The 16,190-nt window shown below is 38.7% G+C and overlaps 1 protein-coding gene across 10 annotated transcripts; it reads left to right on the top strand.

The window, feature by feature from the left end:
- The first annotated feature begins 1,259 nt into the window (after positions 1 to 1,259).
- Positions 1,260 to 15,227, top strand: LOC148879510 (uncharacterized). 10 transcript variants are annotated; one of them, XM_088961061.1, is made up of 10 exons: positions 1,260 to 1,399; positions 1,684 to 1,843; positions 1,990 to 2,032; positions 6,339 to 6,415; positions 12,389 to 12,723; positions 12,937 to 13,010; positions 13,151 to 13,505; positions 13,586 to 13,794; positions 13,965 to 14,316; positions 14,429 to 15,227. In XM_088961061.1, exons 1-10 carry the CDS (start codon positions 1,391 to 1,393, stop codon positions 15,005 to 15,007), a joined length of 2,193 nt encoding a protein of 730 aa, XP_088817187.1. In that variant the 5' UTR covers positions 1,260 to 1,390; the 3' UTR covers positions 15,008 to 15,227. The 10 variants fall into 10 exon arrangements, with proteins under 10 accessions (XP_088817187.1, XP_088817189.1, XP_088817185.1 ...); XM_088961063.1 differs by having other exon boundaries at positions 12,798 to 13,015; positions 13,965 to 14,076; XM_088961059.1 differs by having other exon boundaries at positions 12,798 to 13,015.
- Positions 15,228 to 16,190: the final 963 nt, after the last annotated feature.

The following is a 16,190-nucleotide window of genomic DNA, read 5'->3' as shown; positions in this document are numbered from 1 at the left end:
TTTAGTTGTTAAAACTTGGAGTTGAGCTGAGTCGCAAAGCAAGAGAGAGAGAGATTCCTTGCCGCTGCCGGTAGATTTCATGTCACAAACGCGAGTTTGCAGTGAGGTCTGCGGCGGGATGCTCATTGGAGAAGAGAAGCAAATGGGAGGGACTTTGAAATGGGATGCTCAACGGAGAAGAGGAGAAAATGGGAGGGACTTCGAAAATCTCAAATGACCAAAGGAAATGAAATTTTGTCCTTTTCTGTCCGATTCAACCGGAATTCTTCAACTAACGTGCAAATTCCCGTTAAGTTGATAATTTTCTAAGTTGCAGATGTGTTCATCTGATTGGTGGATTCACGCTTCCGGTGAATCCATAGGTTCACAGAATGCGAATTCTTCCAAGTTAGGTCTCCAATAATGGTTGCTTTTCAAACACAAAAATTACCCCACCACTATCATCCTCATCAACTATGCCTTGTGCTTACTATAGTGATCGGTTACATGAATCCAATTTCACTGTTTTACTTAGTGTCATATATCCTTACTTGAATTATGAGAGCTTAAATCATTCCTCTTAAGTTCGTTTTATGTCTGTTCCTAACTACTTTGGCCTCTTCAATTTCTAAGGGATCATTTTTTTTTTCAAATAAGTATGATAAATGGTCTTCAAACCATCTACCTACCTTTATCATTTTATCACCCATTTTGAGCTATTCTTAGTTATTTTGTATGACTGCATTTTACAATTGTTCTTTTTATTATCACCACCATGGTTTTCAAAACCGGCCGAACAGAAAAACTTGAAAACAGGTTAAATTTTGTTTTACCCCAAAACTGTTTTTTTGGCCAAAACGATTGATTTGATCAATAACCCGCCGATGTCCCAGAATGATTCCTGTCTAGTTCGATTTAAAAAAAAAAAACTTCGTCACCACATACCTATTAAGCATTCTTATTTCTACCATGGACACAAAAATGATGCTTTAAGAGTTAAAAATTCTTGATTTTTCGTTATCTAAAATTCATTCAAAATGGAAGGCTATTTGGGATAATAAAAATGGAAAATGTACTGAAATCTTAATATAAAAATCATTTAAAGAATAGATTTCAGTCCAATCCAGCCCTACTAATTGATTTTTCCTATATAATGACAAAAAGCATCTTTATAGATACAGTGAGTTGTGCTGTATGTGTACATTATCTGTTTCTGCTACACCTTATCATTTGTTTATATGCTATCATTCATAATAAATATGTATTTAAAGAACGTTTTATGTTTCCGTTTCAGGATTGTATCAAATCCGAAGAACAGTGAACAGTGAGGGAGCAGTGACGATGGTCGAAAGGTGGTGGAGGGCTTTTAGGGTTATCAGGTGGGGAGGAAGGAACCATAGAAAGAGAAGGCATGGTCCAGGTATTATTTCTCCCCCCTTCATCGTCTTCTTCGGACCCTCTCTCTCTCTCTCTCCCCCGACTGCGGCGTCCGTTCTCTCTTCCTGATTTGCTATCTCCTCCGCCCTCCCTGAAGCTTCCATCCGACGAACTAGCAACAAATTAGGACGCTGGAGTGGTAGCTGGGGTGGAGATCCAAAACTATCCGAACTTTGACCAGCTTAATGCGGAGCGCTCTCTCACTGTTAATTTTCAAATATTTTCGCCTCTACAATGACCTCACTGTTTCTCTATTTATTTTTGTAGGTAATTGACACTAAAGTTCAAGGACCAGCGAAGTTGGCACCTTGTCTTTATTTTTATTGCTTTATATGTTTGCAATCAGACCCCATTACAGACTGGAGCTCGGTTCCATCGCCTTATCGATCTGAAGCAGCCAGGCCTCACTTTCAATTCGCCATCCCAAGTACGTTTTTGTTGGCCTTTTCCTGCTCTTTTTGGTGGAGTTTGAACCTTTCTTTTGTTTTTACTTTTTGAAGATACTGATTTGTTCATGCGCACTTTGATAATTTAAGTCCTTTTTGGTCTTTTCTGCACCTTTTCTCTTTGCAGAGAAATGGGATCTGCTCCTATTTTTTGAGGGTGCATTTGGAAGGTTAGTGTGACTAATGAAGATCAAATTGGTTTTTTCTGTAATTTTTATTTTTTAGATTTTAATTGCGTTTGTTATGTTAAATTGATGGATTAAGCTTGCGGGAGTAACTTTTCTGGGTTGGACCTTGAAATGTTGGTTACTGCTTAGAGTGCAGTGATTAGTAGGAGTAAAAGATTAAGCTATTCTGAATATTGTTCTTCTCTTTGGTTTAGCTTAAAAGACTATAGCCGATTATTGTACTGAATTTTGTTATTCTGTAAACATGAAGCATGGAAATGTTGATTCTTTTACTCTTTAAGATATTCATTCCCTATGTTCTGTCTTGTGGTACATTTGTGTAAAAGCCTAATTATTGTATAACTCTGACGAACGACCTCAATTGAGGTCAGGTTCCTTTTGTGATCTGTCGGGAAAATATCTTTTTAATTATACCATGCCACCATGCCATGTAGAATTGGTGTGTGAACGTGATGTCCATGCCACATTAAGATATTCTGTGCCTGTCTTGTCACATGATACTTGTATCTATGTCCAGAAATTATAGCTGCAATATTTTCTTCCTTTTACATTTAGCTACATGCAAAACACAAATGGGAATTGCGAAATAGGATACCATTGAATAGGGCTATCAATGGACTGGATTTTGGTCCAATCTGATCCAATCCAAATATGAATCCAATATAAACAATCTGGATCAAATCCGATCCAAACTCAATAAAAAGAGAATGCAATCCAATTTAATTTAAAACAAATGGTTCGGATGGGATCCATTCCATCTGACTGAAATAAAAAAGATTTTACTCTTAGATTTAATATAACTAGTTTAATAAAGCATTTGGCTGTTTAATACTTTGCATGATCCTTTTTTTTTGGCAATGCCGTACATTGCATTATCTTTACTATATAATGCTGATACTTGCCTTGGCTTCATGTGCTGACCACCATTGGAAAAATCTAATTCATTTATTCCTCTCCCCCACCCCCACCCCAAATTTGATTTCCTTCCATGGAACTCTAATTCTTCTCCCTTCTCTCTCCTCTCACATGCTATTTAGCTAGTAATTAAAAAGCAAGAAAGCTAACAGTTTTTTTATGTTTGAAATGGCGACATCAGCTTTCCTTTAAAATAGGCCATGATACCTCCTATATGTTTATATTTTCCTCTATTGTTTCTGGTGGGAAAAAAAAAAAAAACTCAAATGTTATTTCTAGTAACATTTTCTTAGACATCAACTCATCAAGGGCGTAGAGTTTTTTAAACCTCTGTATGAGATTGGCTTTTTTATTGGATTGGTTTTTTAATGGATCCAAACAGATATAGATCCAATCCAATCTGATAAGAAAATGGATTATTAAGCATGGTCCAATCCAATTGGATATTAATAATGGTTGTCCAAATCCAGTTTATTTGGATTTGATTAAATCTGGTCCATTGGCAGACATACCATAGAATGAAGGTTCCTCTTTTGAGCTGAAGGTTTCATATTATACATTTTATTTATAGAGACCAGCCTTTGCCTTTTGAGGGTTAGGATGCCTCAGATTTATATGTTTCATCGAGTATGATGATTTGTATGCACTCTTTTGATCATCCTTACATATCATACAATAGTTTTCTGTTGCCCATCAAAATTAAAACCTATGGGATGTTTCCTCTTTTGAGCTGAAGGTTTCATATTATACATTTTATTTATAGAGACCAGCCTTTTGAGGGTCAGGATGCCTCAGATTTATATGTTTCATCGAGTATGAAGATTTGTATGCACTCTTCTGATCATCCTTACATATCATACAATAATTTTCTGTTGCCCATCAGAATTAAAACCTATGGGATGTTTCCACACCTTATTCTGCACTGATTTGCATGTTGTTAGAATTTAGACGCTACTAGCATCTATTGTTGTGCTAGTGGCATAGATTGTATGGGCAATCTTTACTTTAGTATAACATGATTCATCCTGTGGATTAAGTCCTTGAAGAGGTATGTTCTCTTTTGAATGCTTCATTTGTTTGGTAAGTTGCTTCTAGTAATTGTAGAAAGGACAAACTGGAAATTACCAAAAAAAAAAAAAAGAAAAAGTAAAGGAAAAAATATTGAGCAATCAACAGGAAAACAATGAAGCATTGTTAATCCTGATCAAAAGAAGGAAAAAAGTATAAAGAAAAACTTTGCTAAAACATTCTACCCTGATCAGCTAACATGCCAAGCTGACAATAACTCAATGTATGTTTTTTACATCTCTCAAATATGAATTACTAAGAAGCCCCTGGTGGAGCTCAGTCTGCCTTAGCACTTGAAGATAGGGCTTGCAGTTATTTCTTATCTTTTATATTAATGTACACATTTCCCCATTGTCAATGACAATATTGTTCTGAATAAAGGCATAGAAGTGCATCCGCCGCTCCTTTAAATAATTAAAAATTTAACATGGTAAATGTTTGTCTTTGTTCCCACTTTTTTTCTAGTTAGCATACAATAAGAAAGGAAATTTATTAATCAATTCACCAGTTCTTTGTGATAATCTCATCCCATTACCCAAAGAAATCAAATCTAGTTCTTTGTTCCCACCTTACTGAATTTATTAATCAATTCACTAGCGAACAAAGAAATCAAATCTATTTTTATCTTGTAGTGTCACTGCAGAGCTCCGGGCTTGGCTTCTATCTTTGTTTGGGTCTAGTTGGGATATGCCAGTAGAAGTAAGCACAATCTTTAACCCTTCTTTCTTCTCTTGGCCCCATAAAAGAGGAAGGAAAATGTGGAGATGCTTACGAGCAGCATTGGTTAAAGGAATGCCAGAATCTACCAAGAAAAAGGAAGAAGCAGTCAAACCTTAAAGGACTGCATTTTGTCCAGGTCTTTACATTGGTTAAAGACTCTAGAATTATTTAACCATTTTACTTTTGCTGATTGTTGGAAGGATTGGAAGTTGGTAGCAAACTGTTCCTCCTACAAGGGAAGGGCAGTGACTAGCTGGGTCCCCCCTCCTCTTGGTTCTTTGAAGCTGAATTTTGATGGGAGTAACCAGGGTAACCCGGGTCTCTCTGGGATGGGAGGTGTATTGAGGAATGAGGCTGGAGAGGTTGTTTTAATCTACTCTGGCCCTTTAGGAGTTGGGAACTCTATCCAGGCAGAACTGCTAGCTGCAATACAAGGAATACTTCTTGCAAAAGAAGTGGGCGTGGAGCAGCTTCTGATTGAAGGAGACTCTAAGACAGTGGTGGACTGGTTAAATAATCCGGAGGATGTCACTTGGGGCTACAAAATTGAGTTAAAGAAATTCAAATGGCTGACAAGAAATATGTCTATAACAGTACAATGGGTTGGGAGATCAGCTAATGCTTTTGCTGATGTCTTGGCAAAACAAGGGATAAATAGGGAAACATTGTTCTGGGCACAATTGTAACTATTGTTTTAATTTCAACATTCATGTTTTCTCTGTTGTAGTTTGTGTATTTGTTGTTTGGAGAGGCTGCTCCTCGCGCCTCTAAGGGGATCTTCTTGTATCTATTCATTATTTTAATGGAATTGATGTTATTTATCAAAAAAAAAAAAAAAGAAATCAAATCTGGTGTTGTCAGAATTTTTTGATATTGTGACTAAGCATGATTTGAATTTCTTGTCAAAATTCATGAAGGTTTTTTGTCCTGGTTCAGCACATTCAACTATGTCTAACCAAACCAGAAAATGAAGGAAATAGCATGACAAGAATAGAAAAGTATGCAATAAAGATAATGCCAAATTTCTTGAAAATCAATTAGTGGAGAGTTTTCAGGGTTAAGAATATGTGTGTGTGTGTGTGTGTGTGTGTGTGTGTGTGTGTGTGATAAATTCAGCAGGAGAAAGAAGTCGTAGGGCGAGTGACCCATTCTAATCATTTATATACTTTTTAGATCAAATAGTACAACAAGACAACAATGCTCCCAGTAAGTGAATAACAGAAATTATTAGAGAACAACTCACACTCTCTAAAGTCCCCTTAATAGGGTATGGATTTTCTATTCCACTCCCCACTCAAGATGTTCTCCCAATGAGGAAGAAATACATGTACATGGAAATAGAAAGATAACCAAACTCCATCTACACTTTTTGAGTCTTGAAATGAAAAATTAAAAAGGGATTTTATTTAAGATCTCCCTCTCTCTCTCTCTCTTGCTTGGTTGCTTGTAGCTTGCTTCCCTCTACTGCCTAATCTGTATATTTTCTTTACCCTTCAGTAGTCTCACTCCCCTTCCTTGAGACCCTCTCTATTCACCAATACCCTTCCCTATTTGGTACTTAGTGCACCCAGTTACTTCTTATCAGAACTCATAACCCAAGATTCAAAGTGGCTATTGGAAGGTTTGAAGCACTGAATCTTGAGGCATGGACTCCGGAAACAGGTAATTATTCTCCAGAATTATTGTTGAAGGTAAACCATTGCTCTTGATCTTAAATAAACAATGCTTAACTCATTACTGTACCTATCCGTACCCATTTCATTCTCTTTTAATTGTCTGCAGTAATTCCTGTATACAAATTTTTTGACAGAATAGTAAATGAACATGTTTGGTACTTTGATTGCTCTGTTTTCTTCTGTCTTGTAACCCTGTTGGTTTATCCACATTCCTCCTTGTTTCTCATCCAAATCTTTGTTTGTTAGACAACTAATAGTAAATTATTTATTTCCTAACTAATTGTTTTTTAATGACATTCTAACTCATTGATTACAAAATAGAGCGATTGGGTCACATACATAAATGTAAAAACAAGCATTCATGCTTTCATTCTGTTTCGCTTTCTCTTATCTCTCTTCCACTTGCTTGATAGATCTGAAGCATTGAACATGTTTTTTAACGAGAAGAATAATGTACTTACAGTGATAATATTGACACAACATAATAGATGTACTTATTTAGCATTCATGTAAAAAGTAGACGTTCAGGACTGCTATCAGTCTTGAATTCAGGTTCGAAAATAGAAGAAAAAGTATAGAGAAGAGAGGAGAAAGAGAAAAAAGAAAGCAGTAGAACACAAGAGTTGAAAGGAGGAACAGAAACTTAATATTCTGCCGCCGCCACTTTATTTAGTATTTATAGGTTATGCTCATTACATGGAAAGGACAGATCTGCCCTTAGTATTTACATAACAAATAGAACAAAATAAAACTGAAATAAATAACAACTGAAATAACTAACTGACCACCAGCTAACCCTAGAAAGACTAGAACACCTTCTACCCTACGAACACAGTGGGACCGTAGCTGTGGGGCCCACATCAGTGTTCTCTACACTCCCACTCAAGTTGGGAATAAATGTTTATCATTCCCAACTTGGATAGATCCGCCTCTAGCTTCTTCCTTGGTACAGCTTTGGTGAGGATATCTGCTAGCTGCATGTTGGAGGTGATGTACGGGAGACACTTCTTGTGATGAGACCCTCTCTCGTACAAAATGTCGATCAACTTCAATATGTTTAGTCTTGTCATGCTGCATCGGATTGTGTGCTATATTAATAGCCGCTTGATTATCACAATACAGCATCAGGGGCTTCTCATACTCAATACCCAACTCCTCAAGTAGTTATCTCAGCCATAGAATTTCAGCCACTCCGTCAGCCATTGACCTGTATTCAACTTCAACACTAGATCGGGAGACAACACTCTTTTTTTTACTCCTTCAAGAGACAAGGTTACCTTCCACAAGGGCACAATATCCAGAGGTAGACCTTCTGTCATCAACACTCCCAGCCCAATCGGCATCCGTATAGACCTCCACCTTCATGTGGTCATTGTTCTTGAATAGTATACCTCTACCCGGACATCTCTTCAAATATGCTAATATTATTTCTGCTGCAAGAAGGTGCGTGGTTCTAGGAGAATGCATGTACTGACTGACAACACTAACTGCATAACTGATATCTGGTCGAGTGAGGCAGAGATATAGGAGCTTTCCCACTAATCGCTGGAACATAACTTTGTCTTCAAGAGGCTCCCCACTCTCTGCACTAATCATGTGGTTCTGTTCAATGGGTGTATCTGCAGGCTTGACACCTAACTTTCCAGTTTCCGCCAACAGATCTAAAACATATTTCCTCTAAGAGACAAAGATCCCCTGTTTAGATCTAGCAACCTCAATACCCAAAAAATACCGTAGTGCACCAAGATCTTTCACCTCAAACTCTTGATGAAGGAGTTGTTTGAGGGACTCAATCTCATGGCTGTCATTTCCTGTCACCACAATATCATCAACATATACTGCAAGTAGTGTTAGAGAGGACTCCACCCTCTTGATGAACAGTGTATGATTTGACTGGGCCTGTACATAACCGAACTTCCCAAGGGCTAGTTTGAATCTATCGAACCAAGCTCTAGGTGACTGCTTCAAACCATACAATGCCTTATTGAGCCGGCAGACCTTCTACCTGTCTCTGTATCATAGAATCCAGGAGGCAACTGCATGTAAACCTCTTCCTGCAGGTCTCCATTCAGAAAAGCATTTTTAACGTCCATTTGGTACAAAAGCCAAGTGTGGTTTGCTGCAAGAGATAATAGAACTCGAATGGTGGTCATCTTGGCTACCGGGGCAAATGTCTCCAAGTAATCTATACCATAAGTCTGGGTGAACCCTTTTGCAACTAGCCGAGCTTTGTACCTCTTAATGTAGCCATCCGCATTGTGCTTCACAGTAAATACCCATTTGCATCCAACTGGTTTCTTTCCTTTGGGCAGATCAACTAGTTCCCAGGTATTATTTTTCAACAGGGCATCCATTTCAACTTGCATTGCATCTCTCCACTCCGGGACTGATAGGGCTTCTTGCATTGTTCTTGGAATAGGGACATTAGCAACGGGAGTAAGATAGGACCTGTAGGAGGGAGATAGGCGATCATAGGATAAAAACTGGGAAATGCCGTGGGCTGTAGATGTGGTGCAATGCCGTTTTCCTTTACGGATAGCAATGGGAAGGTCAAGGTCGTCTACAGGGGTGAAGTGGCAACAATGGAAGGAGTCTCTGTGGGCCCTAGGACTGTAATACCTGGACTTGGAGCCGCAGAAGAGGTTGGAGCTGGCCTGGACTACTGATGATCGGGATCAACCTGCCTGCATCCCCTGTGATAGACTCTCAACTCCTGATCCCTCTGACCACCCTCACTACTGCAGCCCTCATCACCCAATGGAATAGGTAAAGGAACAGCCCCAAAAGTATTAACCTTGCCCTCACTGCGCTCCTCCTGAAGAAAAGGACCCAAATCCCCACTCTCACTGCTCTCCCCCTGAGGAGAAACCCGAGAATAGTAGGGTGTCTCCTCAAAGAAAGTGACATCCATGGAGACAAACTTCTTCCCTGAGACAAAATCATAGCAGCAATAACCCTTTTGAGTTTGTGCATAACCAAGAAAGATGCATTTGGAGGCCTTGAGTTCGAACTTGGAGTGATGGGGTCCGAGAAGCTGAACAAAACAGGTACAACCAAATGTTTTAAGGGGAACAATAAACAACTCCTCATTTGGGTATAGAAGGGAAAAATGAGGTTTCATATCAAAAACCCGGGAAGGAACCCGATTAATAAGATATACCGCCGTGAGGATAGCATCACCCCAGAAGTGAATAGGGACATTGGAGGTAAACATAATACTTCTAGCCACCTCCAAGATGTGCCTATTCTTCCTTTCTGCAACCCCATTCTGCTGAGGTGTATGAGGGCAAGTGCTCTAGTGGATAACCCCATGATTAAGAAGGTAAGATGCCAATGGCTTAGCAAAGTATTCCTTTGCATTATCAGATCTAAGAACTTTGATCTTGGCATCAAACTGGGTTAGGATCATTTGGTGGAAGTTTTGGGTCAGGGCGGGAACCTCATCTCGTGAACGCATAAGATAAACCCAAGAAAACCGAGTCACGGCCACATGAGCATTACCCTTCTTGCTTCTCAACTTTGCCGGGACCAAATGAGGATGCAGCTTCCAACATGTTTCTTTTGTGTGTGTAGGTTTCTTACAATGCTCACATACCACATCCCTTTTATCTTCCTTCTTCCTGTCCCTCTCTGAATCACCCCTTGATTTGGGTTTAACAGCTGCAAGGGCCGGTGTAAGAGGCTGAGGTTGCATCATGACTTTCCTCCTAGTCTCTTCACTATGCACTAAGGAGTATGCCTGAGAGAGGGTCACACTATCTCTGGTCAAAATCTGTTGCCGCACAATATCATACTCTGAATTCAGGCCTGCCAAAAATTCAAACACCATGTTTGTCTCGATGTGCTTTCTATGGGTCTGTGCATCTTTGGGACTCTCCCACTCAAGAGTCTCTAAGTGATCAATCTCATGCCATAGGGACTTCAAGGTAGAGAAATAGACCGAAACCGGTTTTTCTCCTTGTCTAAGGGTATTCACTTCACATTTCAATTCATATGCTTTAGCAACATTAAGGGGTTGGGAGTAAGTTTCTTTCATAACATTCCATATCTCCTTGGCTGTCTTTGCCCACAAGTAATTTCGGTTGATATGAGGCTGCATAGAATTACACAGCCATGTCATAACCAAGTAGTTTTCTTGGACCCACTTGGTATACATGGGGTCTCCCTTGGAGGGTTCTTTCACATCTCCCAAGATATACCCTACTTTACCCCTTCCCCCAATAGCCATCATGGCTGATTGGGCCCATTCCAAATAGTTTGATCCATCAAATCTTATGGTTGTAATCTGAAAACCTGTCTCAGAAACACCACCATAACTGTTGTTCCCAAAACTGCCTTCTGCTTGATTCTTAAACTCCATTTCGGTCAAGAACCAGTAGTCTCAAAATTAGGGTTACTACAGTCAAAACAGCACTTGGACTATCAACCACAATCACAAAATCGGTATAGAACCAATCTGTATTCACGGTAGATGTGCATGAAACAGGTATAAGTCTGATCTGAAACCAATTAGCAAACACAACAGCAACAGTCCGTACAGTTTTCACCCCTTAGAAGAGTTCGAAGCCCCCCAAAAAAATCTGAAAACAGCTTGGAGAATAATTTGATATGCTGAAGCAGAATTAGGGTTTTAATCAGTCCCTAAAAGCAAATTCTCAGCCGCACATTCCAGACAGTACCGTACGGACAAGACTTGTAGTAGGGTTAATATGAAACCCTAAAACTGATCAATGTTGAGGAGAGAATTTAAGAAAAGTTTCATAGGTAGATCACAAGGTTCAGCCCAGTATTAGGGTTTGCCACAGGGTTAAAACAAAACCCTAGAGAATAGAAGGAAGAAAACCCTAGAGTGGTTCGGCCGCCCTTTCTAGATAGGTCCAACCTATCTTCTCTGATAGTACTCTCAGAAAATAAAAAACTTACAAGAGAATGCTGTTCGCTGCCTTCCAAGGTTACCCGAACCCTAGCCTTCTCTGATTCTTCCTGATCACCAACACCCTACAACCGTGGCAAATCTTCAAACAGCTGCTAAACCCTCTGGTGATCTCCAAGAATCAATCAACGAACTCTACTTTCTCAGCTTCCAGCCTTAGATGGTTCTCATGTGGTCGGCTGGACTAGACTCACATGAGAAACCCTAGCTCTGATACCAAGTAGACGTTCAGGACTGCTATCAGTCTTGAACCCTAATGGATTTCAGGTTCGAAAATAGAAGAAAAAGTATAGAGAAGAGAGGAGAAAGAGAGAAGAGAAAGCAGTAGAACACGAGTTGAAAGGAGGAACAGAAACTTAATATTCTGTCGCCGCCACTTTATTTAGTATTTATAGGTTATGCTCATTACATGGAAATGACAGATCTGCCCTTAGTATTTACATAACAAATAGAACAAAATAAGACTAAAATAAATAACAACTGAAATAACTAACTGACCACCAGCTAACCCTAGAAAGACTAGAACACCTTCTACCCTACGAACACAGTGGGACCGTAGCTGTGGGGCCCACATCAGTGTTCTCTACATAAAATAATCAAATATTATAGTAATGAAGGATTTTGGTCTTTTATGTGCAAATGGCATGTTTCAGATTAGTGAGCTGACTGCCTCACTGCCTAAACTTTATTGTAGATGGTAACTTTTGGGGAACTTGCTTCAGTGGTATATTAGCTACACTTGAAAGCAAGGGCATGGCATCAGCGTGTATGACAGGATACTTGTATAGAGCATTTTTTGGGTCTTATTTTCCATGTTTTCATGCACACATTTATTTGATAGTTATTCTGTTCTGATTGTTATCTTACTCTGAGCAGTTACTGTTATTTCTGAAGGTTGTTATTAAGTTAAAGTATGGTAAGGTGCTGGAAAGTTGGAAACATATTGGACTCTTCTGCTTATTTATGTATATGTATATACAGCACTTAGTAATTACTTTTTTAATCGGTCTTTTATACTCATAGAAGGAATGGAAAACCAAGCCACACCAAATGGTGACCGTCCTAGAACCAAGTGGACATCAGTAATGGACCGGTATTTTATTGACATTATGATAGAAGAAGTTCATAAAGGGAATAAGATTCGGAATACATTTCGGAAAAAAGCATGGGAGGACATGGTCTCTTTGTTCAACACAAAATTTGGATTACAATTGGACAAGGAGATATTACGGAATCGATCTAAAAAATTGAGGCTTAAGTGTAATGCTGTGAAGACTCTTCTTGCCCATAATGGATTTCATTGGGATGACTCACGAAAAATGGTCAAAGCAGATGATCATGTCTGGGACGAATATCTCAAGGTATGTTTCTTACAAACCTTTTTCCATTTATATTCACCATTTACAGATGTCACTCTTACATACTATATGCATAGGCACACCCTGAGGCACAATCATACAGAACCAAAACTGTGTTGAATTATAATGATTTGTGCGTGATATATGGAAAAGAAGCAACTGATGGAACAAATGACAGTTCTGGTCATAATATAAAGGCTGCTGACAATATCTCAGGAATGGAGATTGTTGCACTGCCTGAAGATCCACAACCTCTGGCACTGTCTGCAGGTCATGAAGATCTTTGTTTGGTAAGGTACAACAGAAGCTGACATGCTGTCTCTGCCTTTTTCTTTTCCTATTTTGCTACAGGCGTAGGATAATGTCACAAACGTACATCTGAGCATGTTTTCTAGATTAGTTATGAACTGCCTTTTTTCCCTTTTTATAGGTGTCCTGAAAAGATAGAAGGAACGGACATCCAAGTTCCTACCAGTAGTGAGCGCTCACGAACAAACTGGACTCCAACAATGGACCGTTATTTCATTGACATTATGATAGAACAGGTTCATAAAGGGCATAAGAATGGTAATATATTTCGAAAAAGGGCATGGGAGGAGATGGTAGCATCGTTCAATGCAAAATTTGGATTAAATTTGGATAAGGAAGTCTTGAAGAACCGCCACAAAAAATTGAGGCTTCAATACAATGCTATGAAGATTCTTCTTGGCCATGGTGGGTTTCACTGGGATGAAACAAGACAAATGGTAACAGCGGACAACAATGTTTGGGATGACCATCTCAAGGTATATTTCATGTTCTTCATTTTGTCTTAACCTACCATGGAAAATTTTCTATTTGAGTATCTTACACATGATAAATGTAGGCTTACCCTGAAGCGCGATCATATAGGACCAAAACTGTCCCAAATTATAAAGATATGTGTGTGATATACGGAAATGAAACTGCTTACAATGGCTCAGCTGATGATGTAAACCTTGCCGGCAACACTCCTAAAACTAAGATAACTGGAGTCTCAGGAGCTTCACAATCTCTGTCTGTGTCTGCTGTCCCTGGTGATCCAGGTGTACTAAGGTGACACCAAAATGAAAAACCTCTGAGGCTGTTATTTTTTTACTTATGTTGTTATTTTTTAGTGATTTTTTCTAGGACAAATGTGATTAAAGGATATTTGCTGATACAGTGACATGATTAATGTATGCTTGTTGGTGTGTGTAATTTGATGTTTTCTTTTACTGATATAGGTCTTCTCAATTTGTTGAAGGAATGGATAATCAAGACCCTCCAAATATTGATCACTCGAAAACCTGGACTCCACCTATGGACCGTTATTTCATGGATATTATGTTGGAACAGGTAAACAATCGATTCAAAGTTGGTAATGCATTTTGCAAAGAAGCATGGACAAATATGCTTGCATTGTTCAATTCAAAATTCGGATTAGAACTGGACAAGGAGGCTCTGAGGAACCAGCACAGGAAATTGAGGATGCAATACAACGCAATGAAGACTCTTCTGGACAATAATGGGTTTTATTGGGATGAAACACGCCAAATGGTGGCAGCTGCAGATAATATTTGGGATGATTATCTCAAGGTTCACATGGTTCATAATTGAGATTCTTTTTATTTTTATCAAGTTTCTTTGATGGGCATATGGGAATAAAATAATCAGTTGCTATCTTACATAGGGTACTTCATACTTGCAGGTACATCCAGAAGCACAATTGTACAGAGCTAAAGCAATGCCAAACTATAATGACTTGTGTGTGATATACGGAAACCCAATTGTTGATGGAAGATATAGCTGTTCGGGGCATGATGTAGTCCTTGAAGACACACCAGAGGTGAAGATCGAAGTAGAGGGGCCACATTCTCCAACCTCTGCTGCCCATGGAGATCCAATCATTGCTACACAAGAGTCTTCATCACATTCAGCTGGGGATGTGGATACATCCAATCAACAGAGCAAGCGTCCATTCGCAGCACCTTCGACGTTTGAACATTCTAGAAAACGGTTGAGGACTATTGATGAATGTATGGTTGAGGCTCTTCGTCAAATGGCACTTGCAGTTACATCATTAGCAAATAAAAAGAAAGAGAATGAGAATGAGACCCCTGCTACGCTAGAAAAGGTGGTTAATGCACTTCAAGCTATACCTGATATTGATGAAGATCTCTTTCTGGATGCTTGCGATCTTCTGGAGGATGAACAGAAAGCAAAGATGTTTCTTGCACTGGATGCAACAATCCGGAAGAAGTGGTTGATGAGGAAGCTTAGACCATAGTCACCTGTATTAGTGTCTCGAAGCTTTTCTAATCCTTATTTTTTAAATCTCCTTTGTTGTAATGTATTCCACTTGTTCATGTTATTTAACAATTATTATCCAGTCTTTTATCTTGTGTTAAATCTCTTGTAGTCTTAATTAGACTGGTTAACATTAACGGCAGATATGTGAACTGGTGTACATTCTAGTAGTGCTAAGGATTTATCTTGATTTGCGTACAGTTGGCCAGACTAGGCACTAGCAATAGTTAGACCCAAAATGGTACTTAACTAGATTTGGACATGAACATCATTTCCTTCCACTAATTTTGCTTTTTTGGCCATGGGTTTTTTAGGTATTTGGTGTCACACTAATAACCCTTCCTCCTTTTCCCCAAATTAATGGTTGCAAGAATGAATTCTGCATCAATGCTGACCAGCCAACATGTCAGAGTCACCCCTTGGTTGATTTGGCCATGATATCTTGAGTACTAGTATGAGGTATGAACAAGTTGAACTTCCTTTTCCATCAACTGCTGAATAACAATTTTATCTGTATTCTAACGTTGGGAACTTGGAATTTGATTCTTGTTACTGTTATAGGAAGAGAAGTGTGTGTGTGTGTGTTAATCTTTTCGGGCTTGGGCCTAGGTTGTGTGGAGTCCATGCCATGTATGAGGATCAAGGTTTTGACTGTATGGTTTTAGTGAACAAGTGGATGGTTTAAATAGATATTCAAAATTGGATGTTTTCTGCTTAAAGCTATTACCCGAGCATCATAGAGAAAGGAAGGGAAAGGTAGGGAAACATATACAAGATTTGTAAACATTTCTCTACTTTTTTCTTCCTTTCTCTACTTTTTCCTTAAAACCAAACATAGCCTTAATGAAGAGGAAGGCTATAGGCCTATAGTCTATAGATGTTCTTGGTCATAAACTCACATTGGCTATGGCTGTTCTTTCTAAAAAGGGAAAATTCCATTTTAATACCATGAATTTTGGGGTAGTGTCAAGTTAGTATGAAAGTGTTTGAGATTCTAGAATAATAAAGTCATTATCTTTTACCTTTAGATCTAAAATACATTATTCTTTAATTATTTCTTTGCTTTTAATTATTATTTCTCTCTATCATATTTTATGTTTTTTTTTTCTTTTTTTTTTCTTTAAAGATAACTAATTCAGTCCGAAGGTAAAAAATAATAAACA

The sequence above is a fragment of the Nelumbo lutea genome, chromosome 1 (genome assembly GCF_056320005.1).
Source record: "Nelumbo lutea isolate HS-2025 chromosome 1, American lotus-T2T, whole genome shotgun sequence".
NCBI classification, from domain to species: domain Eukaryota; kingdom Viridiplantae; phylum Streptophyta; class Magnoliopsida; order Proteales; family Nelumbonaceae; genus Nelumbo; species Nelumbo lutea.
The sequence above is the reverse complement of the archived record's forward strand: the minus strand, read 5'-3'. Positions and strand labels throughout refer to the sequence as shown.

What these genes read in the sequence shown, in the direction of transcription:
- LOC148879510 (XM_088961058.1), top strand. An exon ending in CTTTCAATTCGCCATCCCAA is followed by an intron (nt 1,844 to 1,989) that starts GTACGTTTTTGT and finishes TTCTCTTTGCAG; the next exon opens with AGAAATGGGATCTGCTCCTA. An exon ending in GGTGATCCAGGTGTACTAAG is followed by an intron (nt 13,795 to 13,964) that starts GTGACACCAAAA and finishes TTACTGATATAG; the next exon opens with GTCTTCTCAATTTGTTGAAG.